The 26,159-nt window shown below is 43.4% G+C and overlaps 1 protein-coding gene across 1 annotated transcript in view; it reads right to left on the reverse strand.

The window, feature by feature from the left end:
* Nucleotides 1–26,159, reverse strand: part of MIGA2 (mitoguardin 2) — a 1,296,375-nt gene that overhangs the window by 72,631 nt on the left and 1,197,585 nt on the right. Inside the window, exon 18 of the mRNA XM_044058371.1 lies at nucleotides 4,002–4,118. Within this exon, the coding sequence (XP_043914306.1) occupies nucleotides 4,002–4,118 (117 nt within the window). The remainder of the gene's footprint in view (nucleotides 1–4,001; nucleotides 4,119–26,159) is intronic.

Raw genomic sequence — 26,159 nt, forward strand, 5'->3', positions numbered from 1 at the left:
AATAATCCTTCTTTAGCAATGGAAGAATTAACTGAATTGTGCTCATCCTGAATTTTGTTTGTTTTACAAATTTGTTGAACTGACTTGGATCCCAGTTTTTCTTTATAACTAAAAAGAGTCTTGAGCAAATTCTGGATCCTTTCTGATTTGGCAGGACCTCTTGGATCACTCAATTTTTAGTAGCTTTGCCATTTCTGAAGCAGCTGCCTCTCTTTGTCTGAAGTGATGCAGGAGTATGGAAATATATGATAGACTCTGGCTATAGTCCTCTACCCCCAGTTTTCATGACTGAACACCCAGTGATGGTGGGTGCAGAGATAAGCACTCTTTGAATGCTTCCAGAATACAACAGCTAGGCAAAGATTTAGGAGCGCTGAAAAGACTTTGCAGAGAAAGGATTCCTGAAGCCTTGGTTTTGTAGACCATCACAGCCTCTTGGGTGATGTCCATTATAAGAGTTTCCCCCTTTGCCCTGAGTAGCCCTTTCTCTAGAATTGACTGATGTAAACCCCTGGGACTTCTGAAACCAAATCCTCTTACCTCCCTTCTGATTTCTGCAAAAGTTCCACCGAAGTGTTGAGAATTTGATCCCTAGAGCAGAAAGGGATTTACCATCCTTCTAGAAATAGTTTCTTTGACTTTAGGACCAAACAAGGCTGATCGTTCATAAGAGTCACTGACGAAGGACATCTTGTAATTTTACACAAAATTGCAAAGCCATATCCAGGTGGTCTTTGTGATGGAAATGCATGTACCAACTGCTCTAGACACACCCTCTGTAGCATTACAGAGAAGACGCACAGATGCGTTGGAAAGGGATTGCAGGATAGCCAACTGTGAATCAATAGCCTTCCTTTGATCATCAGAGAGGGTCCCTGAAAGAGATCTGGCTATCTTCTTGGTGAAATCTGTCTGGATGCAGGCGACGTGTGCCAGATAATTCAACACTCCCACTCAAAAAGTAGATGAGGTGTGCATACGCTTCCTAAATCTGTCCAATGTGACTCTCCATTTCTTGGACAGACAGAGGAGCTCTCTTCAGCCAGCTCCTCCTTAGTGGCTGCCATCACTACCATAGAATATCCAAGCAGGACCCTTGCTCCAATGCAGTCTATCTTTAGGAGCTGCTAAAATTTTATTAGGCTTCTTAGGGATAGGTGCAGTGTGTCCCGTTTCTTGCATGCCTGCAATGAGATTAGATTAATCATCTTGTCAGCAGGGAGAACCACCCAAGAAGTACATGAGCCAGAACTTAACTTTGAGGAACACTGACTCCTCTGGAAAAGGATCTTGGAAGGACCAACCCCCCCCTTCTGTCTAAGAAGGTCCAGAATCTCCCTGAACAAGATGTCTTCAGGAGGTGGGATCTAGGGAAAACTTCATTAAAATCAGTGTCAGTGGTTGGAGATTCCTAAGGGGAATCCAAGTACCTCCTCTTGCACTTATGTTTCCAGTGGACCTCTGCTGTGGGGGATTCAGGATAGGATTTGGTAATGAAGTTGGATTCACTATGGAGAGCAAGCTCAAAGCTTTCTGAAACTGGCTGCCCTGACAGGACAGCAGCAGCAGGTTTTTGGACCATGGGGATCCTATGGGGTTTGGGTAGGATCCTGTTCAGAAAGGCAGATCTCTGTCTCTGGACTGGAAAAGGACTTTCTCAAAAGCCTTGCATGCTGAACTCAAGACAGATCCAGGGACTCCACCTCTGTAGCTGAAATTCATGAAGGTGGCTCAAACCTAGAAGCTGCATGACTCGGGGCAGAGGCTGACACTGGAGCAGACTTATCTAAAGCCAATTCTCCTAAGGGGAGAAAGGCATCTGAAGATTTTGGATCTGATCCCAACCTATCAGAGTTGGCACCAACAGTCTGCCTCTGAGACTCAGATGGCTCTGAGTGTTGTTGGATCCGACTTCATCAGAGAACTCATCTGAGTCAAGGAGGAATGTAACCTCGGGTCTGCTGCACATCTATCTTGGGTTAAAGACTAATCCAAGAGCTCTGATCATAAAGGACAGATTGGAGAAGAAGCTATTAAAGATGTAGAGAGAAGGATGTTTCCCAGATCTGATGACAGTCGGTGCCCTACCCCAAGATGGAGCTGGGTCCAAAGGAAACACCTCATCACCCTGTCAATATCTGCTTCCATGAAGCACAGAGTAAATCTAACTGACCTTAAGGAAGAAGTAGAGGATTGAGGCCTGGAAGGATACCTTGGTTAATCTGGTAGGACTGGAGACCGAAGCTTAGGAGTAACAGCTTCTGGTGAAAAACTGGATGGTGTAGTGTATCTGATGATTATCAAATTGAAAAGCAGCTCTGGCTTTGAGGGTTTAGGTATCTTTACTGGTGGGGTCAGAGCCAATACAGTCATCAGGTCCTGAGACCACTTTTTTGAAGACTTTGGTTTGTCTTTTTTCTGTCGCTTTATGTCTTTCTTTATTGGCCATTTTACAAGAGGAAGTAGTAGTAGGGAAAGAAGTAACAACCCCTGACTTCCCTGAAACTGAAGAAAGCTTACCTCTTGGGGTTGGTTGTAGGAGACCCTTCATAGGTTGGTACTAGGCTATCGGCCCTAGGGCCTATACAAGCTTAGCCATAACAAATCCCTGGCAATTTCTTCCCACAATATTTACTTCCCTGGACCCCTGTCTAGCAGGGCAAGTGAATTTCCTGGGGTGAATTTCCTATCTCCCATCCAGTCATCAAGGTTCCTTCTGAAGAGGGCCAAAGAGGTGCTCTGCTTGACATGTACGGGCAATCTATTCCAGGAAAGTAAATAATGTGGGAAGAAATAGCCAGGGAATTGTTATGGCTAGGCTTGTATAGGTCCTAGGGCTGATAGCCTAGTACCAACCTATGAACCTATGAACCAGAGTATGGGGAGTCACTGGGTCAGGAACGTATCCCTCCAGGATGTTTTGTTTACTGTGATGACAAGATTTAGATCCCTGGAGCGTGTGGCTCTGACAGATTGGGATTTCTTTAAGTGGAGCATGTCCAACAGTTCAGGGCTTGACATGGCCTTGTATGTTAAGCAGAGATCGCCTCTGAGAAGACGATATGCCACAGAGTATAGCTGGAGTTTTTTTAGACGGTTAGCATAGGGCATCTGCTTTAGGCCTGTGATTCTTTTAGTGAGGTATTTCTGTGGTCTTTCCAGCTGTTGCAGATGTCTTGTGAGGTACATACCAAATGGGGTGTTGTACTCTATAATGGGTCTAATGAGAAAAATAAGCTTGTTTCTTCTTTCAATTAAAAATCTCTGGCTAAAGCTACCTCTAAGTGAAAAAAGCCCCAGACAGTAGACTCATTTCTCATACACATAAGAATAAGGAACCTTGTGAGGACAAACATCCCACTTTTTAAAATCCGACGGCTTGACCCAACATTTTGGTACGGAAAATGCTGTAAAGAAGGAAGAGTAGTAAAATACCAAGAAAAAACATATATATTTTTTTAAGTTTTAACCCAAATAAGGGGGAGGGAAAAAGATCTATACTTATATATGTATGTAAATATATAACTACAAGGGAAGATTTTCCACAAATATTCTACTGAGCACCAAGATCCACTGTAGCTCTTCAAGCGGCAAACGAGATCTAGGATAGCTCATTCTCTTCAGAGAGATTATGGGTAGGGGAGGAGCCTGAGCACCAAAACTTGGAGGTGGCCTTGGCTGGATCTGAGACTCATCCATTGAAGAATGAAAGGAAAAGACAACATCAGATCAAGCTATAAAAGCAGTGAAGATTTAACTAATTTGCTCCACTGACTGCTTGTACTATGTACTCTTTCAGCATAACTAAACATACACACTGAAGACAAAGAATTTTCTTCAACTGTACCAACACTTACAGAGCTGAGAAGAGAAAATACAGAGGAATTGTGAAACATAAGATGTTTATGTTTCTGTAACAAACACAAAGCTTATAACATACGTGCTATTGGCTTTCTCTAACCAATCTAGCCATCACTGTTCTTCTATTATGCATCACTCACCTTAAAAAAGCTACACACTTCACACAGTTTCTGTTTAGGTCCAAGAAAGCCAAAGGCCAAGACAGGACTAACATGCTCCGATACGGAGTAAAAATGAGAGATAAAGCCATCGGGAACCTGAAAAACACAAAGAAGGTTAAGTAGTCATTAACTTGCTGGCCAAAAAAACATATTTGCACAAACACCCTGCTGAACTTGACTTAGAAAATGCTGAATTCCAAATGTTCTGCTTTGCCACAGCCATCCTACAGTACAGTTATTCTCACCACTCCTCTAGTGGTCTATGCATACTCCTACAGTATCCAGATCTGGGTTTGTAGTTACTGTGGTGAATACTATTTGCTGCTACTCATGATATAATCACCACTCAATTATAATAAGTTTATTTCAGTTTCTGTTTGCAATGTAAATTCAGAAAAATAAGCTCAGTAGCCTTCCTGATTTTTCTACCAAGGGATCAAGCTACTTGTGTTCATAAGCAGTCTGATTAAGGGCTATTGATCTGATGTGCATTTTATGAACGAGTGTCGTTTGCTCAATTACAGGTGCTGCAGTATTTGTACATGTAAGTGACATTGTGGTTAGATTTGCTGCTTGGGTTAGCACTGAAAACCAAAATTATGTACTTACATAACACTAGATCCATGTTGTCTTGTTTTTGTCCTGTGCAGCCTTTTGGTTATCAGATCTGATCTTAAATCTAGAGTTCTGATACCTCCCTACCCATAATTTCCTCAGTTCTCAAGAATACTTTAGATTCAGAATGTCTGCTTATAGTCATAAGATTTTATCCCATAAAAACTATACAGACCTACTTAACACAGTGGACAATAAATGGTGAAACCACAAAGAACAACAAGAAACAGGCTGTCTAAAGATAAGGCCCCTGGTCAGGTCCAACCATTCAAATGGAGTCTAAAAATGACAATTTAGGCTGGGGATAGGAGGAGGGATATTGAACCAACCTAAAACAAGACAACATGGATATAGTATTATTTATGGTAAGCACATAACTTTTATATCTGATGTTATCTGTTTCATTTGATTCAACTTTTGGGACGTAACACCAGGATGGAATCAAGGAAGGATACTCATGAGAATGGTAGAGCCCAAGGATGTACTCAAATTGGATTGTACATTCAGCTTATAGTGTCATACAAAAGTATGGACAGTAGACCAATTAAGTGCAGCACAAATCTCATCAATAGGAACCTTACCCATAAACACAATGGAATTGGCTACCACCCTGGTAGAATGAGCCTTTGGTTTACCCTGTAAAGTCAAGCCTAACATTTTATAAACAAGCATTACGCAGTCAGCAAGCCACCTGGATAATTAATTTTGATATTCCTTGACCAAATTTAGCTTTACAGAGATCAAGTGAAATCTTTTGTCCTGTGCAAATAAAACCACTGTTAACTAACATCTAGCAAATGTAGAATATACTTTCCATTGTTAGAAACTTTGGGAAAAATACTGGCAGACTGACAGTCTGATTAAGGTTTGCTTCAGAGGCCACCTTTGGTAGAAATTGAGGATTTGTTCTCAAAGATGCACTATTCTGATGAAAGACCAAATATGGGGGCTTTACTATATTAAGGCCTGTAACTTCAAGATCCTCATAGTGATGTGTCTGCTATCAGAAATAGGGTTTTCCAAGAAAGGTAATTTAAATCTACTGTACAGGCAGCCTCAAATGGAGCTTTTAAAGCCTGAAGCATAACTGTAATATCTCAAGAGGGAACCGGATCCTTTTTTGGTGCTCTTAATAGGAAGGTTTCCTTCAGAAAGGCTTTTGAAATCTTAATAGAAGCAACAGACATCTGATTTTTGTCTTAAGGGAAAATTGGAAATGGCCACTAGTTGTACCTCGATAGGTAAGAAACTAAACCCTTTGTGGAAAAGCTCTACCAAGAAATCTAGAATGGATGGAATAGGGACTAAGAAAAAGGGTCTACCCCTGGAGAAAGCCCACATCATCAACCTTCTTCATTTACTGAGACAAACTTTCCTGGTATTTGGTTTCTGTGAAGACAAAATGTGCATCATTGGAACAGAAAGCCTGGCATCTCTGACCAATATTAAAATGGCAAAAACCATGCAGTTAAGTTCAGGGTTTTCAGGTCTTGGTAAGGCTGACTGGACAGGTGATTCAGAAGTTTGGATCAGGATCAAACACTCACCGCCAATGCACTAGATGAGGCCAGAGGAAGGGAAACCAAACTTGCCAGTACCAAAAGGGGCAATGAGGATAATTCTGGCCTTGAACCTTCTGATTTCTGAAGAAATTTTGCTATGACAGGAAGGGGAAGAATGGCATAAAGGAGACCCAGGGGCAATTACAGATCATACCTTGGTGTTTGACCCTGTAGAAAGGTCAGGACAAAATAACTGCTGCATTTGCATACATACTCCTCAGGTGCCCTCTCTGCTACTTAACAGCAAGGAAAGTTCTCCTACCATCTCCGAAAGGACGCCCTGAACTGCCCGTTCTTTGTTATACTGTGAGCTATCTGCCTTCTGGAAATCAGTCAGCAAACCACTGTCCATACTCCTCTCGTGCCCTCTCTGCTACTAAACAGCAAGAAAAGTTCTCCTGCCATTTCCGAAAGGATGCCCTGAACTGCCCGTTCTTTGCTATACTGTGAGCTACCTGCCTTCTGCAAATCAGTCAGCAAACTGCTGTGTAGGTAGCCTAAACAAACTCTGGAACTGTGACTATAACAGCTGTCTCCCTGTAAAATTGACCTCTCGCGTGTGTGGTTGCAGCCTTCCGCAGCCATTTATCCCCCGCTCCCCTCCTGTAAAGCTCCTTGTATCCCAAAGGTATATTCTACTTTAGTAACTAGCTATTATCCCATTCCGCCACTAGATGTCAGCAATCCCCAGATAAAGTATTTAATCCTATTTTCTTATTTGTATCGCAAGTGCTAGTGATCTAATCCTCACTTATCTAGAGGAAAATATTTATTTATTTAGGCATGTCCAAGGGTCAGCTCACAGTGTTCTCTCCTCTCTATATGATGAATCTGGGCATCTTGGGGCAATGCAGAAATTGCCTCATGTACACAGACAACCCTCTCCTCCTACCATCTAACACTACAACCTGTGAGAGATACACTTATCTAGCCAAACTGGAGGTAAAGCTCTCTCCAACCAAGACTGAACTGGACATTCAGGAGGAGAATGTAAACACTTGCACTACACCACACATCACATAGTCTGACTAAATCTACACCACCAAAATCCATACACAGAAACACAAAAACATTTGCGGAGGCTCTCAATAATAATCTGCCCAAGCAACAGAGACCTCCAAAGCAGAAACGCAAGCAACTCCCCCACCCCAACACAACCCAAATGACACACAGTCCACAGACTCAGTGTGCCACTCAACCACAGCCAATAAGGCAAAACAACGTATCCAACACACTAGTCATAGGTGACTCTATAGTCAGGCACACTGATGTCCCACTCACCAGGCTAAACAAGGAAAAGGTTACTGTCAGCTGCCTGTCGGGTGCCAGGATCCGCCACATAACCCACGCACTCAGGTCACTCCACAAGTACAAATATGACTGTGTCATTGTCTATGTTGGTGTGAACGACCTGAGATGTACCTCCCTGGACGACATGAAAAGAGACGTGGAAGAGCTCTCTGATCTTGTAGCCCAGGCAGGTATGACCCTAGCCCTGAGTAGCATTCTGCCATTGCCCAGAATGATACCACAGTACAAGGACAAAATTATTGACTTCAACAATTGGCTAAGCGTTTGGTGTCATTCTAGGGGATCCAGTATCTGTCTGCTTGGGATGACATGATCGACAGACCATGACGCTTTGCCAGAGATGGCCTGCACCTGTCGCCCCTGGGATTCCGGATATTGGCTAAGGCTCTTGCCGCCCCTATAGTACCTTTTTTAGGCAAGGTTCAAATGACAAATTCACCACCGTAACAGGAACAGGCAACCAAAAACTGAGGGTAATGCTACTCAATGCTAGAAGTCTAAATCTCAAAATGCACTCACTCGAGGCACTCCTTAAAATGGAGAACATCGATATCTGTGCAGTGACTGAGACCTAGTTCAAGGATCCAGAGAGCACCCCTGAACTACCAGGCTATAACGTATACCATACTTTTCGGCCATGTAACCTGGACCGGAACACCAATGGTGAAGGTGTGTCCATATTCATTAAGGATATCCACACCTCCAGGCTAGTTGCTCAGCATAATGCATCCGAGGTTATCTAAGTGCAACTAACTCTGGGCAAAACTGCAAACCAAACTGTAGCTTGCTACAGATCCCCCCATGCCCCAAGACTCCCACTCCTCTTTTCTTGATGTACTGGAAATTATTAGGGTTCAACCAAACACCCTAATAATGGGCAATTTCAACTACCCCACCATTAACTGGGAAAACTACTTGTATACCAACTCCTTCACACAACGTTTTCTGGAATTCATAAACTCCAGTGCCCTGATCAACTTATCCACACCCCCACCAGGGGCAACAATATCCTAAACCTAGTCATAACCAACATGAGTGACCAGTGTTCCATACCTGAAGTCAACTCCTCGTTGGTCTGATCTGACCATAAGCTAATCACCCTTGATATCCACATCCCGCCCCCCCCCGCCCCCCATTAAGGAAACCATGGTAAAAAATTTCTCCACAGCTAACTTCATGCTTCTTAAGACAGAAGTGGTGAACTTCATGACATCGATGCAGATGGACAATACAGTTATGACTGCTGAATCCTACACAAATGCACTCTATAAGCATTTATACGAGTGCATGGATCGTGCTATCCCAAACAGAACCAAGATGCTATCCTCCAAAAAAAAGGAAGACAATCTGGTGGTCCCCCGCCTTAAACAAACTGTACAACAGAAGGAAGAAATTGCTGCAAAAGAGAGTAAAATCCCATGAGTGGAGGAGCTCCCTGGTCAGCCTCAGTAAGAAGCTGAGGTCCCTTATAAGATCTTCCAAAGCTAGCTACGAAAACAAAATCACCACTGACTCTAAGGACAACCACAAAGCATTCTATAGCTATGTCAAGAATCTCAATGGCAACACCCAGATCTGCTCTGAGTTACAGCACAATGGCAAGGAAATTACAGAATCAACTGATATTGCCAACATCCTGGCAGATAGGTTCAGTGCTAACTTTACCTCCCCCACCCCCCTAAAGGGCCCATATCTATACAGGAAGAATGCAGAGTCCCTGCAATCACAACTACGCAGGTAAAAGCTACACTCTCTAAAGCCAAAAACACAGCATCCATGGGACCTGACAACATCCCAGGCCGCATTTTACATGAACATCAGAACGAACTGGCTCCCCACCTAAGCACCATGTTCAATCATAGCCTCACATCAGGCTTTGTGCCCACTGAATGGCATACAGCAACAGGTATACCACTAAACAAAGGGGGGGCCACCACTGATCCCAGTAACTATCGCCCTATTAGCCTGATGAGCCTGGTCTGCAAGGCCATGGGACGTATCATCGTGGAACTCATAAACAAAGACATTGGTAACCTCCAAACTCTGGATCCAACCCAGTTCTGGTTTGTGAAAGGCAGATCATACCTCCTGAACCTGATCGACTTCTTTGAGGCAGTCACCAAAGCCGTAGATGAGGGTAAGGTGGTTCACATAGCCTATCTTGACATCGCCAAGGCTTTCGACACCATCCCCCATTCTGGAATTATAGCTAAACGCACTAAACTAGGTATAAATCCCTGTCACAAGATGGGTTTGTCAACTGGCTCACTGACAGAACCCACATTGTAAATGTTGCACACTCCAAATCTGACCTCAAACCAGTGACAAGTGGAGTACCACAGGGTTCAGTCATGGGACCTCTCCTGTTTGGTATCTACTTCTCTGAAGTACAGGCTAACACAGACAGCCTCTGGCTAATGAAGTTCGCAGATGAGTGCAAACTAGGAACCATAGTAGAGTCCTCAAATGATGTGGAAATCCTGCAGAAGGGCCTCGCTGAGACAGATGCCTGGTGTTAGAGCCATGGCCTCAAGCTCAATGCCAAAAAGTGCATCGTCATCCCCTTTGGTAAAAACTCTGTACCCATGAACTACTACACAGACAGCAGTCTACTTAACACCGAATTTGTGATAAGAGACCTTGGGACCCATGTGGACAGTAGTCTGTCCTTTGATAATCACATTGTCACAGTAGTCAGGAAGTCCTTCTATGTGGCTTATCTCATCATAAAAAGGGTTCTCATCCAGGAAAAAAGAGGTCATTGTTCCCCTCTACTAGACACTCAGACCCATTATAAAGTACAACTCCCCTTTTGGAATGTACCTCACAAGACATCTGCAGCAGCTGGAAAGGCCACAGAAGTACCTCACAAAGAGGATTATGGCCTCAAACAGATGCCCTACACTGACCGTCTCAAAAAACTCCAGCTTTACTCCGTAGCGTATCGCCTACTCTGAGGTGATCTCTGCCTAACATATAAAGCTATGTCAAACCCAGAACTGTTGGACATGGCACACCTAAAGAAATCCCAATCCCTCCAAGCTACATGCTCTAGGGACCTAAATCTTGTCACCACAATAAACAGGACATGCTGGAGGGATAGATTCTTGTCCCAGAGACTTCCCATACTCTGGTACAGCCTACCCATCTATGTCAAGCAAAGTTCTTCATTAGCACTCTTCAAGAAAAATCTTGATGAGTGGATGGGAAATAGGAAATACACCCCGGGGATCACTTCTGTGCTCGACAGTGGCACAGGAAAATAACTTTCTTGGGTGGTGTAAGCCATGGAACCTTGTTGGCTAGGCTTACATAGGCCCTCGGGTCGATAGCCTAGTACCTACCTATGAATTAGTCCCTCTTTGAACCTTGCTATCTGGACCTTAATTTTACCCCAAGCTCGACACTTAACCCATAACTACAGGACCAGCCATTGTCCACAGCCTCTCTCATGGATTGTTTTTCTTGCAGGATTCTCCTCTGCTTGGCTCTACCCGCTCCGTTCGCCCTACGGGCTCACTCTGCTCCCTTACCCTACCCCCAAATATTACTCACACCCACTACCCCTACATTTATTCCATCTACTAGTCTCCTCCCTTCCTCCACCACTTCAATCACTGGCCTCCTCACTCTACCCCTCCTCTTCTCATCTCCACCCATCAATTAAAGGCCACTCCCCCTACACACTATACTCCACTCTACACTCCCTTCTTCATTCTCTCTCTCATACCCTACCTACATTATACCTCCCATACTACCCTATCTTACAAATATATACCATCTCATTATGCATTCTGCGCTACTACAAACCCTTCGTATCCCCTCTATCACCTTAATTCTAATTCCACTATACCATACTACCTCCTATTCCTCCACTCCTCTTCCCCCCTTTTCTGTCCCACTTCACCACTACTAGCCCCCATCTCACCCTCACAATACCTCACTTCCATACCATATCATCATTAGTACAGTCCAACCTTCTCCACTACTTTAAACCAATGAACCAATGATCTTACCCACCTCAACAAAAAACATAACTTCCCTAAACGTCTGTCATATTGTCCCCAACAGTCAAAAGGTAAACTAAATCCCCTACTACCTCCTTTCTTTATCCACCTATTTCTAGCAGGTGATACACACCCAAACCCTGGACCAAGTACTACTAACAACCTCATCCCCCCAATAACTACCAATACCACTAGCCTCAAAAGCCTGAAAATAGTTACTCTCAATGCCCAGAGTCTAAGAAATAAAGCAACTATCTTCCATGCCCGGCTAAACCAGAACCTACATGACACTGTAGCCATCTCTGAGACTTGGATAAAACCATACATCTCTGACTCAGAAATCCTACTCCCTGGTTTCCGAGCCCTTAGATATGACCGCTGGAATAGAAAAGGTGGAGTGGGTAACCTTGATATTCTCTAATCTACTCCCCATTATTTCATACCCAAATCCCATTCCTCAGTTCAACAACGTAGAACTAGTAATAGGTTTACTAAAAATGAATAATCATAAACGTATCTGCATCATATCTTTTTATATTCCCCCAGGTAACAACACCACTACTCTAGAAGAAATCCTGCAATGGGCCTCAACTAATATTAACCTAGAGACCTACATTCTAGGTGACGTTAACATAAACTGGAACAAAATCAACAACCAGAATCCAGCCATGTCTGTCAATCTATTCAACTTTATTCAATTTACTAACTATCACTAAACCTAACAAAATCAGTCCTCCAGGATCTACTCTGGACTGGATCCTAGATACTCACTCTAACATCTTAGACTCAGGCATCCTTCCTGACTCTATTAGTGACCACCTACATGCCTTCATCCACCAAGCAACCCATTCCTCCCCTCACCAGCACCAATACATACATACACATAACCTTACAAACTTCAACCTTATAACTTTCTCTAACACCCTCAAACAAACTAACTGGAACAGTCTAAAAACACTTCCTCTAGACAATGTTGTCGATTACTTTAAACTTTCCTAAATGTACTCAATTCCCAAGCTCCACCACAAACTATAAGAGTCAAACCCAACTCCACCCCATGGTTAAAACTTATGCTACACAGAGATAAATGCTGGAAACTTTCTCAGCACAACAAATATCCTGAAACCCTTCTTAAATATAAGCAACTACGCAACCTTACTAAAAGACATATAATCAAAGACAAACAATCCCACTATATGAAACTCCAAGCCAACCACACCAAAAACCCCAAACAATTCTGGAACTCCATTAACTCACTTCTCAACCCAGGCACCAAAAACAATCCTTGCCCTGACACTACTAAGTCTGATCCAGAAATTGCCACTCTATTCAACTCCTTCTTTACTAACTCTATAGCTGAACTAAGTCCTTTCCAAATAACCCATCCACACAGGTTAGTCACTCTACCCCAGCCTCTAAACCCAACTCTCTCCCTACTTTTGAACTTAAACCAATTTCTACCTCCTATATAAAAAAAAACTCAGCAAACTAAAACCATACTCCAATGCCCCAGATAACATTCCATCTAACTTCTTAAAAATTGCTGCAGATGGAATCATCCTCCACATTAGCATCCTAATCAACAGATCCATACAGGAATCTTATGTCCCCAAGTTGTGGCATACTGCCTTTATACATCCTCTCCACAAAGGTGGTAAAAATAATAATACCTCAAACTTTCGCCCCATAGCCATCCTCTCCCCAATATCAAAAATACTGGAAAAATGCATTCATATCCAACTAATGTCCTTCCTAACCAAAAAACACCTTCTCTCTCAAACCCAACATGGTTTCTGTCCTGGCTGTAGCACTATAACTGCTCTTCTCTCATTCCTAGATATAGTCAACCAATGCACGTGACTCTGGAAAAATAGTTTCTACAGTTCTAATAGATCTCTCCAAGGCTTTCGATACAATCTGTCATACTCTTCTCCTAAGCCACCTTGCTAACCTTAATCTTTCTCACAATACCCTATCCTAGTTCTCAAGTTGCCTATCTGACAGATCTCAAGCTGTAAAATAGAGGAAAGGCACCTCAAACTTCCTTCTCACCCCTACTGGAGTTCCCCAAGGATACTTGGCCCAATGCTGTTTAATATCTTTATCAATAATTTCCTGTCTGCCATCCCAAATACTAAAATTGTACAATACGCAGACTACTCCGCTTTAATCTGCTGTGCCACCAACCTCCTGGAACTTCAGTCATACACTCAAACTGCCTTCTCCACCACTGAGAACTGGATGCTACAAAACCACCTATCTCTAAATGCTAACAAATCCCAAATACCAAAAACTTTGTAGTCGACCCCACCCTCAGATCCTCTGCCCCAAGGCTTCACTTATGAGACTCATCCTGATTCAACAATGCCAGAGCTGAGACAGTAAGGTAAACTCTCGAAGTCAAAAAGGCTGTTGACTCAAATGTCACGTGCTCTGGTGGGAGGGCTCTGATCCATGTGCTTTGGATCCAAAGAACAGACTAGAATTGAAGAAACCAATGGAGGAGCAGACAGGACTATAACCGGAGCCCCCAAAGGGGTCATCACTGGAATGACCCCCAGTTGTCTTGCATCCAAAGGAACCTCAGCATCACCTTGTCAATATCTGCTTCTGACAGTCTGTCTGATGAATGGAAAGACCTAAAAGATAAAGCCCACTGAAGTTTATTGAGATGAAATCCTCTCCTGCATGAAAGTGGAGTGGAGTCTAGGGATTCTCTGGCTGTGGTGAAAAGCCTAGAAGAGGAATTGGAAATCAGAACAAAATAAGGTCCTGGATCTGAATGTTTAGGTGTCTTTGGCACTGGACAAAGAGTTCCATAGGATCTGGCAAGTGATTATTTTTTTATCTTTCTTTTGACTTGTCTCTTCCTTTTCTTTGATAGGTCTGGCTTTGTCAGATTTCTTGACTGCAGAAGACACTTTTGAAGCCGAAGGAGCTTATCTCCCCACTTGGATAGGAAGAAAGTCCTTTAGGACAAGTTTATTCCTACATCCTTACAGTGGCCTGGGGTCAAAAGCAGCACATGCCTCACAATCTGCATCTAAGTGTCACAGTGTGACACCCCCAAGCAATAAACACAGTGAATGAGAGTCCTGTGATGGTATTTTGTGGCTGCAGGTCAAACACTTTTTAAATCCAGCTGTCTTGCCTGACATACTGGAGACTACTGTCACCAACTTGATGAGCAAAGACGGTCAACAAACTACAACCACAGTAAATGTCAACAAATTACAATCACAGTAAACACACTACTAACAAGCAGAAACGCTATCCAGTGAAAATAATTATATTGAAATACTTGGAAATACTTAGGAATATTTTACAAAGAGATGTAAAAGAGCAAACAACTTTTTTATGTAATGAGGAGGATATAAGTGAAAGGGAAAGCCAGTGAAAGAATAAAGTTACACAAGACTGGAGATTTGTAAGCCAAAACCACTTATCTTCCTAATCAGTCAGAGCCTTTGAAAACCACATCCTTCTGGACAGAGCATCTAATGAGATCTGAGGTATTCTAAGGAATTGAGGGAATTATGTTTTGGGGAGGACTCAGAGCCCCGGATCCAAATTTTTGAAAAGCACAGAGGTCAGATCTTTTTGGATTTGACAGCCCAAAGGTTGAACTGAATAAAAACAGACAATACTGGACCTGAGGTTTTAATTTTGGTTAAGGTTAGGTTTAGGGATTTGGTTAGGATTATGAGGCATGTGGGTATGTTGTTTTGTACGTGGTTCTTTTCCTTTCATAAGGGAAAACTGGGGATAATTCTACAGTCTGCTGTGAAAGGAACAATATTAACGACTGTCCAAAAACAATTCTGACCTTTTAACTATTGGGACTAATTTATGTGGTCTTCCACACAGTTTGTTTTCAAACACGTGCATTAGACTCAACTGCCACCAAAACGTACAGATAAGGTTAGGAAGGACACAGGGAATTTCAATATATCAAAAGACCCAGTGTGAACATATATGTTTTGGGATAAGAAGCTCATGGGGATATATAAGGTGATTAGGGCATATATGCCAGGGAACAGATGAGTCCAAGCGTGGAAGGTAAATGGGTGCTGGAGAGGTACACTAAAAGTTGTCCCTTTAATGGTTGTGTGAAGTGTCCATTCTATGGACTAAGAGTAGCACAATCAGGAAAAGTGTATGGTAGTGAGGAGCATTTTACAATACCAGAAGCCTAATAAAGCATGTCAACTACATGTGGTGCATCTACACTGACTACATGCCCCAACACCGATCTACTTCATTTGCCCTAACTTCCGATTGCCCAACACCCATTTGCCTGACCCCATTTGACCGAAAATTCATTTCACCGACACTTCATTTGACCGACAAGTATTATTGGCAAGTAAATGGGATATGCCCTCGTCCCCACTGTACTGCGACCCTGGAGTTAGAATATATAGTTGGGGGGGGGGGTTATTTTTGTTTTACTAAGCAATATTAAAGCAAAACTAAACATTATAATATGAAATTAAGTGGGGGGGCTTCGCCCCGCCCCACACCACCCATTGTGGGGGGCTGTGCCCCTCACACCACCCCAACTATATATTCTAACTTCAGGGTCACACTACAGTGGGGAAGGGGGCATATCCCATTTACTTGCCAATAATACTTGTCGGTCAAATAAAGTGTCGGTCAAATTAAATTTCGGTCATTTGGCGTCGGGCAAATGGGTGTTGGGCAAATGAAGTAGACCTCCCCAACACACATAATATGAAGTTACCATGATTTAGAATGATTAGAAAGAGCACAGTAGGAAACTAAAAAATAGGAGACCTGTGGAACGTGTCCAACAATAAAAAGCTGCATCACAGGGAATGCATACAATGGAGTACGGCAAGGACTGTTGGAAAGAAATGCTGGTTTTGAAGCCGAAGGGTCGAGGAAATGGAGGCCCTGTTGTTGGTTAGTGTATACGGGCCACAAATAAGAGAAACAAAGGATAACTTAAGATGAATTAACAGGTGACCTTAAAGAGCTGGTAAATTTAAAATCAAGCAGAAAGTCAGGATCCCATTCAGTAAAGGTACATTTGCTAAGCTATGTGAAGGGGGAAGAAAATTAACTGATTTCTAAGAGTGCTGAAGAAGAGAGACAAGCAATTAAGACAGAGATGTGTGACTGCAGAGGGCTGCTGGAAAGCCTGGTAATAAAGAATACTGGGGGGGGGGAGACAAACTAATAGCAGTGCAGGAATTACATGTGTAATCACATCAGCTGATATATGAGAAGGACTTCTGCATTAACAGCAGTGGAGGAAATAACAGATATGTAACTCAGTACATCACATGACTTGTGAGAAAGCCTCCTGTGGTGGGTACCTTTCCTTCTCTGGTATCCTCAGCTTGGCACGATTCTGAAGATCCCCACCTCTGGTGCTTGGGGATGTCTACATCTCCTGCTGTGTTACACAATAATGTGTGGCACTTGATTAGGAAAGCATGCCCTGCATACCCCATTTAAGTACTGGTGCATTGAGAAAATATATCTGAAATACACAAATAGCCAAGTACAATGATATACTTATTTGATTTGCAGGAAAACCCATCTGGAGAAAATGGATGAGAGATTATTCAAAATAAGGGTGGGGTGGCGGGATGGTATGAAGCAACCAGTACAGATGGGTTTCACACAGGTCAGTTAATATGGCAAGTAAATATCTGACTTCAAAGACCCTCTCTAGAGGATAAGAACTGAGCAAAATACAAAATAGTACAAAATAAAAATTTTTAGCAGGCAGCAATTACAGGAAGGCTACAGGTAATGGTTTGGAAGAACCACTCCTTAAGCAAAGATATGTCAAAGGAGGTTTGACTTTTGAAATCACAGTATAAACAATAAAACAACTTAAATGAAGAAATAATATATGGTGAAGGTGTGAAAAAAGTTATGTTCTTACCATAACGCTTCATCTGTGCTGTTCATCTTCATTCATTCATTACTGATGGGGTGCCAGTTCCATCCTCTGAACCGAGTCGGCCTTATAACAGGCTCGCACCAGCCAAAAAAAACTCCCGAGCTAAGCTTTTACTCACAGTGCTCTTCTCCCTGTTACCTCAGATTGTGTTTGCCCATAATAAGTAATACAGAGGCCTTTTCTGAGCAGAAATCCTAAAAGTAGGAGTAGGACCCAATCTGACCCTCCAGGAGCCTCTGGAGGGGGAAGGTGTGTAGGACGTAATGAATGAATGAAGATGAACAACACTGATGTTGTTAATCTTCATTCATTCCTTACTGATGGGACAGAGTCCCTAGCTACTTTATGTCCTGGAAGGCCCTTATGGAAGAATGTTCCTGAGTACCATTGAACCAAAGGATGCTCTTCCCCTGGAGACCTGATCCAATTTGTAATGAGTAATAAAGGTGTGAGGGGTAGACCAGGTTGTAGCTGCACAGATATCCATTGAAGCCCTTGAAGTTGCCACTGATCTGGTTGAGTATGCTTTAATCTTGCCCGGTAGAGGAATTTTATTATGTTGGTAGATGAAGGATATACAGTTTCTCAACCACTTTGATAATGTCACTTTAGAAACAGTGTCCCCCAATTTTGGGCCTGAGAAAGACGCAAACGACTGGTCTGATTTACGTACTGGTTTTGTTCTGTGCAGATTAAAACACAATTGTCTATGCATATCCGCAAATTAAGGCAGTATTCCCCTTTATTCAAATAGTTAGGAAAAAAGACAGGTAGGTCAGTCGTCTGGTTAGTTGTCAATTCTGAGAAAACTTTTAGAAGGAAGGAGGGGTTAGTCCGGAGTGATAGTCTGTCCCTATGAAAGATCATATAAGGATGTTTGATGCACAAGGCCTGAAGCTCGGATATGTGTCTTGCTGAAGTGATGGCTACTAAAAATAGTGACTTCCAGGATAAAAACTTCATATCACAAGAATTTGCAGGCTCAAAAGGTGGTTGTGTCAAGGATTGCAGCACTAGTGTTAAATTCCACGGGTCAGTCGGTTCTTTGAAAGGTGGTCTGATGTGTGAGACACCTTTTAAAAAGGCTTTACAGAGGCGGTGGGAGATTAACGATGAATCTTGGAAACCATCATGAAAGTTTAAGATTACAGCTAAATGGACTCTAATTGTGGAGGCTGCTGCTCCTGACTGTAGAAGACCTGACAGATGATCCAAAACCACAGTAATAGGAGCTGAGCAAGGATCCATTTTTTTTGTTGGGACCAAATAAGGAATCTCTTCCATTTGTTGAGATAGATTTTTCTGGTGGATGGTTTATGTGAAGCCAGAAGAATATGGCATACAGAGGAGGCAAGGTTAATCTTCCTGGCTATTACCGGTAGTGGAGAAACCAAGCTGTCAGCTTGACAGTGGGAAGGTTGGGGTGTGTCAACCCTTGCAGATGCGAGATCAGTTCCGGAGATGGATCCAGAATCCACGGCTGGCGTACTAGGTGAGGCCAAAGGAAGGGAAACCAAATTTGTCATGGCCAGTAAGGAGCAATGAGGATTACCTTGCTTCTCCGATGAAGGGTCTCCTTTAGAAAAAGGGGAATCAAGGGAAGGGAAGGAAAGCATACAGAAGTCCCGTGGGCCAATCGTGTATCAGAGCATCCCTCGGGGATTCCCCCATGGGGGGATTAGGGCAAAGTAGCTGCTGCATTTGTAGTTTGCTGAGGAGGTGAAAAGATCGCAGCAGGGCTGGCCCCAGCAGCTGAAAATATTTGCCGCCACGACTGGATTGAGGGACCACTCATGAGGCAGTAGGATACATTTGCTCAGCTTGTCTGCAGTCACGTTTGAAATCCTGGGAATATGGGTTGCTATCAGAAAGCGTTCTGAAGTCATCGCCCATTGCCAAATTCTCAGGGACTCTCGACATAACGGATAGTATTTGGTTCCTCCTTGTTTGTTGATGTACCAGACTACTGATGTTGTTGGACTGTCTACCAATTGTCCCTGACAGAAGGGTGGATTGAAATACTTGGAACGCAAGAAGCACTGCCCTCAGTTCTAGGACACTGATATGCAGGTTGGCCCCTATGTCTTATCAGGTGCTTTGGACCATCTTCCCTTGGTAAAGCCCCCCCCCCACCCTATCAAGGTAGCGTCCGTGGTCACTGTGGCCCTGGGCTGATGTGGACAAACGAGGCGATGCCATAACTCTTTGTCTGGCTTCATCAACCACATTAAATTCTGTTTGCATCATTGAGTTATACGTATTTGAAAGGACATAGGATAATGCAAGGGATACCACTGTGTCATTAGAAGCCATTGGAGAATTGTCATGTGTAGCCCTGCTAAGGGCACTATGGTAATTGATGCTGCCATGCAGCCCAGTAGTTGAAGAAACGCCCGAGCTGAGACAAGTTTTTGACAGAGTATCACCCGGATTTGGGATCTTACCCTGTGTAATCTGTGATCCGGAAGAGAGACTAGGCAAGCATGGGTATTGAAAATTGGCATGCTCCTATAAATTCCAAGGTTTGAGAAGGAATCAAGTTGCATTTTTCCCAATTTATCAAGATTCCTAGGTATTCTGCTAGTGTGAGAGTATAGTTTAGAGCCATCTCCAGTAGACGCTTGGTGGGGACGGTGAAGAGCCAAGCATCTAAATATGGAAGCACCCAGAATCCATGAAGTCTCAAGTGAGCTGTTACCACTGCCATGCACTTGGTGAACACTCTGGGGGCTGTAGAGAGTCCGAAGGCAGTGCACAGAATTGGGAGTGAGTGGCTCCAAGCCAGAAGCAAAGGAATCTTCAGCAGCATTTGTCCATTATTATGTGATAATACACATCCTGAAGATCTATTGAGCATATTCAATTGTCTGTCTCCAAAAACAGAAGGATAAACTGAACTATGACCATCTGGAATTTTTCCTGTTTGACAAATTTGTTCAGGATGCTGAGATCCAAAATTGGTCTCCAGTCTCCTGTCTTTTTTGGCACTAAAAAGAATCCTGAGTAGAATCCAGATCCTATCTGGTCTGGTAGGACTGTTTGGATGACTTTTTTGAAGCAGCTTTTGTATTTCTTGAGCTGCTGTTTCCCTTTGACTGAGTGGAACATTGGGAATTTGTCTTGATGACTTTGGGTAATGAATGAATGGAATGTGGTAATCTCTGGCTATGATCCTCTGCATCCAAGTGTCTGTAGCTATTCTTTGCCAGACAGGAAGGTTCAGGGAGAAATGTCTCCCAACTGCTTCCAGAGGAAAGCAATCGGAACACTCTTCAGGAGCACTGACAGGGCTGTCCAGAGAAGGAATATCTGGACCCCTGGATACGCAGACACCCTCTGCCTCTGTATGGGCACCTTCCGGATAACTTACCCCTCTGCCCCGGGGAGTAAACTCACCACGTGTTATGGAAAGGACCCTGAGATTTCTTGTGCCACATCTTTCCACTCCTGTAGTTCCTAGAGTAAGGAAGTTGAGGGGTGGAAAAACATACGCTCATGGCAGACAGGGTCTTGCCATCCTTCTCACACCTGGCCAATGTGTCTTTTATTTTGGGTGAAAAGAGAAGAAGCTTCCACTGGAGCGTTAAGAAAAGAAGACTTAAAAGGGTCCGCAAAGTCACATAGATGCATACAGACGTGATGTCTCATGACAACACACGAATCCACCGCTCTAGCCACTCCTTCAGTACCATGGGAAATCAAACACATGGAGGAGTCGGAAATGGATTCTAGGGTTACACACTATGAGGCAACCTTGTCATGTACCTCATCAGAAACTGCTCCTGCTAAGGTTTTGGAGAGTTCGGAGACTATGTCTCTCTGAAACCTAGTGAAGTGTGCCAGACAGTTCAAAGACCTAACAGCAAAGGTTGATGACGGAAAGACCCACTTCCCTAACCTGCCCACTGCCTGAGACTCCCTTTTTGGGGGTTGGACAGTCTGGCTTTCCTCAGCAAGCTCCCTCCTAGTGGCAGCCGCTACCACCATAGCTTCTACAGGAAGACCCTTGGACCAATGTGGGTAGTGCTTGGGAGGGGATAAAATCTTGTCTGGTCTCCGTAGGATTGGTTCAATAGTATCAGGATTACTCCATGCCCGCTGCACGATGAGTTGTACCAGCTCATCTGTAGGCGGGGTCACTCAGGAAGTAGAGGTTCGAGCATGAAAAGCCTCCAAGAATACGGGCTCCTCGGAGGATGGGTTGGTGGATTTCCAGTCACCCCGCTGTTTCAGGATTTCCAGGATGTCTCCAAAGGAGACATCATCAGGGGGTTACTGTGGGGACCCCTCCCCTTCATTGTAGACTGTGTCCTCGGTGAGGGACTCCTCAGGGGAGGCCACATTCTTCCTCTTGCATGTCTTCTTACGTGGCACCTCTTCAGCGGGGGCTTCTGAAGAGGGGGAATGCTGTGTTAGGGTATCTTGAGGTTCTTGTGCTCGATGTCCCAAGGTGGTGGCTTGTGTCAGCTGTGGCTCAGAGGGAGGACATAACTGTTACTCCGACACTGACAGTTTGCCTGCAGAGGCAAGGGCCCTCTCCATCGCCTGGATAGCTGGCCCGCCCGAAGACGGATGGGAGCCCGGAACCAAGGAGGACAACCTCGGAACTGGGGTCACACCCCGCTCCAACAGGCCTATAAGAAAGAAAGCAAGAAAGGGAAAGGGGACCACCAATAATGGTATTAAAAATACCTCAAAGGTAAGGTAAAGAGAAAGGGAGAGAGAAAGGGTCTGTACCAACAATGGTACTTAAAGAATACCTAAACGGTACAAAAAACAGTGAGACAATAGTAGTAGAGTGGGTAAAAACTAACAATAAACTAAAGAAGTATATTAAAGGTTTGAATAGTCTTGAAATACAAGAAAAACTGGAAATTTTCAAAGTACTTAGCTGAGAGCTGGCTTGACATGGCTGTACGGCTACGCGGCAAACAAGATCTGAGGTAACAGAGAGAAGGGCACTGTGGGTAAAAGCTTAGGTTGAGAGGTTTTTTTTGGCTGGCACGAGCTTCTTATAAGGCCGACTCAATTCTGAGGATGGAACTGACACCCCATCAGTAAGGAATGAATGAAGACTAACAACATCAGATCTGATGTTCATAATAAACACTGTTCTGAAATAGGCACTGGGAGCAACCACAAGGAGTGTTCTTTCACAGCATTCTTATGCGTGATCACTTTAACATCTTTATTAAATTACCCCTTTAAAACACAGGCATACATACATACATACATTACTAAAAAATAAAACAAACCATATTAACATTTTTTCCCCATTTAGACATCATGCAATAGACATTTTCTATCTTTCAGGCAATAAACATTTTCTATCTTTATAACAAGTATTTTTCAGAACAACATTACATAAATCACTCAGTTCTTGCCTTCCCTTAAACAAATGCAATAAAATAAATAAAATTAACAGGACAGTCCAATTGGGCAGAAAGCTACCCCTTTTCAGCACATGCCTATGGAGAAAAGCTCCAGAAAAATTACATTACATAAAGGACATAATGAACAGAGATATACAACTAATCAACAAACATAAAAAACAACAAATATATAAAATATAAATAACAAATATTTAAAATGTAAGAAAAAGGGAGAGAAGCAGAGGGCAAGTAAGAGATTTCGAAGCAATAAAGTAAAGTTGTGTAAAATCTTACCATAATGGTAGATGTCCCTCTTCACTGTTGCAGTATTCATAACATTAGGGATCCCCTGCCAAGGGCAGCCTGACGTCTGGCCAGTATACCACCAAAGCCTTTAGGTTGTTTTAAGATACACCGTACATCACATCTATTCTCCTTGCACAGCCTATGGCAGTGATGGTGAACCTATGACATGCGTGTCAAAGATGACACACCACGACATTTTGGGTGACATGCTAGTGTTCACCAACACCAGAGTTACCAAAGAAACTGCTTTTGCATTCACTGCTTGTGTGAAGTGCATTGAATTATTCTGTGCCAGGAGCCAATTCAACAACACTGTTGCAGAGGTAAGGAAGTTATTAACCTCAAAGACTATTTCAGTACACTGTCTCGATACAATCTGCAAAGGGCAGTGCTGACATTATTTTCTCTTTATGGTTACATGTCTGCAAACGGCAAGTAGTCTGTATTTCTAAGCATGTGCTGTTATACATTTCTCTCAACTGTCCCTGTTAATCCCTCCTAAAACTAGTGACTTTTTATACTTAATAAAGAATAGTTGTGTAAGAATTTACCATAATCTTAGATGTCCTTCTCTTCCATGTTGCAGTATTCATAACAGTAGGGAGTTGCTGCCAGCAGCGCCATCTTTCAGCCAGTATACCAAAGTCTTTGTTTCTAGAGAGTACATGTGACGTCCCTTGTCAGGGCCATAAAATGATGCAGGGTATAAAGGTGACATCTGCAAGCACTCTCCTCAGAATGAACTGCCGAATACAGTAGTACTCCTGTGGGTAAAAGAGTCCCAAGGGGACTTTTGGAATTACATGCAGGCTAGAGTCAGGGAAGTAGATGGTTTGTGTGTAGTGGAGACATTGGTGGATATCAAAGTAATGCCCCCCCCCCCAAGTCAGAATGGCAAGCAAGATGTTAAAGGTAGAGGGGCAGGTAGGAGGACTGAATACTGCAACATTGAAGAGGAGGACATCTAAGGTTATTGTAAGTTCTTACACAACTATTCTATGTCCTTCTATTCACATGTTGCAGTATTCATAACAGTAGGGAGAGTACCAGAGCTTTAAGGCATGGTTTTGGGTGGAGGATTGGGTTCTCTGGTCAATGACCCATTGGAGGATAGACATGGCAAACCCTGCCCTAGCTCTAGAGACTAGGTCCAGTTTGTAATGGCTGGTAAATGTGTGGACAGAAGTCCAAGTGGCAGCTTCCAGGATGGAAGCGTAGTCTATTCCTTTGAAAAAGGCAGCTGAGGAAGCAGCTGCCCTGGTAGGGTGAGGTTTGACTTGTCTGTGTAGTGATTTTCCATGGAAGGATTAGCATAGGGTAATGGATTTTGAAATCCATGAGGAAATGGTTTGCTTGGAGACTGTCTTCCCTAGAGCTCTGGGATGGAAGGAAACAAAGTTGATCTAATTTTCTGATAGGTTTGGTTTTGTCTAAGTAGTACCCCGATTGTCTGTGGACATCCAAGGAATGGAGAGTCTTTTCTGAGGAATTTTGTGGTTGAGGGTAAAAAACTGGTAAATTACTGGTCTGGTTTAGTGAAAGTTCATTAACCACCTTCGGCATGAAGTAAGGGTTGGGTCCTTAGGGAAACTGTATTCTTGTGGAAAATAAGGTAAGGAGAGGTAACCATGAGGGCCTGGATCTCAGATACCCTCCTGGCAGATGTAAGAGTCACTAGTAGAACTGTTTTCAGTGTGCATACCTTTAGGTTCACAGGTTGGTACTAGGCTATTGGCCCTAGGGCTTATACAAGCCTAGCCATAACAATTCCCTGGCTATTTCTTCCCACACTATTTATTTCCCTGGACCCCTGTCTAGCAGGGCGACTGAAGTGATCCCTGGGGTAAATTTCCTTTCTCCCATCCAATTATCAAGGCTCCTTTTGAAGAGAGCCAAAGAGGTGCTCTGCTTGACATGTAAGGGCAGTCTTATTTCAGAGTCTGGGAAGTCTCTGGGTCAGGAACCTATCCCTCCAGCATGTTTTGTTTATTGTGATGACAAGGTTTAGATCCCTGGAGCATGTGGCTCTGAGGGATTGGGATTTCTTTAAGTGTAGCATGTCCAACAGCTCTGGGACTGACATGGCCTTGTATGTTAAGCAGAGATCACCTCTGAGTAGATGATATGCGACAGAGCACAGCTGGAGTTTTTTAAGGTGGTCAGCATAGGGCATCTGCTTTAAGCCTGTGATTCTTTTAGTGAAATATTTCTGTGGCCTTTCCAGTTGTTGCAGATGTCTTGAGAGGTACATACCAAATGGGGCATTGTATTCTATAATGGGTCTAATGAGGGATGAGTACAGTGGGACAATGACCTCCTTTTTTCTGGGTGAAAAGCCCTTAGTGATGAGGTGTGCCACATAGAAGGATGTCCAGACTGTTGTGGCGATGTGGTTATTGAAGATGAGACCACTGTCCACCTGTGTCCCTAAGTCTCTTATCACACTTTCGGTGTTTAGTGTACTGCCACCCATGTAGTAATTCATGGGTACATGTTTTTTCCCAAAGGGGATAACTATACATTTCTTGGCATTGAGCTTGAGCCCATGGCTCTAGCACCAAGCATCTGTTTCTGTAAGGTCCTTTTGTAGAGTATTGACATAATTTGGGGATTCAGTAATGGCTCCCAGTTTGCATTCATCTGCGAACTTTGTTAGCCAGAGTTCCTTAGTGTTGGCCTGTACTTCAGAGAAGTAGACGCCAAACAAGAGAGGTCCCAGGACTGAACCCTGAGGTACTCCACTTGTCTAGAGCTGGATTTGGAGTCAGCTACTTTTACAGTGTGGGTTCTGTCAGTAAGCCAGTTGGCAACCCATCGAGTGACGTAGGGATTAATGCCCAGCTTAGTAAGTTTATCTATGATTCCAGAGTTGGGGGGGGGGGGTTGTCAAAGGCCTTGGCGAGGTCCAGATAGGCTGTGTGGACTGTCTTACCCTCATCCATGGCTCTGGAGACTGATTTGAAGAAGTCAATCAGGTTCAGGAGACAAGATCGGCCCTTCACAAACCCAAACAGGGTAGGGTCCAGTGT

Source organism: Protopterus annectens, chromosome 16.part0 (assembly GCF_019279795.1).
Source record: "Protopterus annectens isolate FY-2018-M chromosome 16.part0, PAN1.0, whole genome shotgun sequence".
Taxonomy (NCBI): Eukaryota; Metazoa; Chordata; order Ceratodontiformes; family Protopteridae; genus Protopterus; species Protopterus annectens.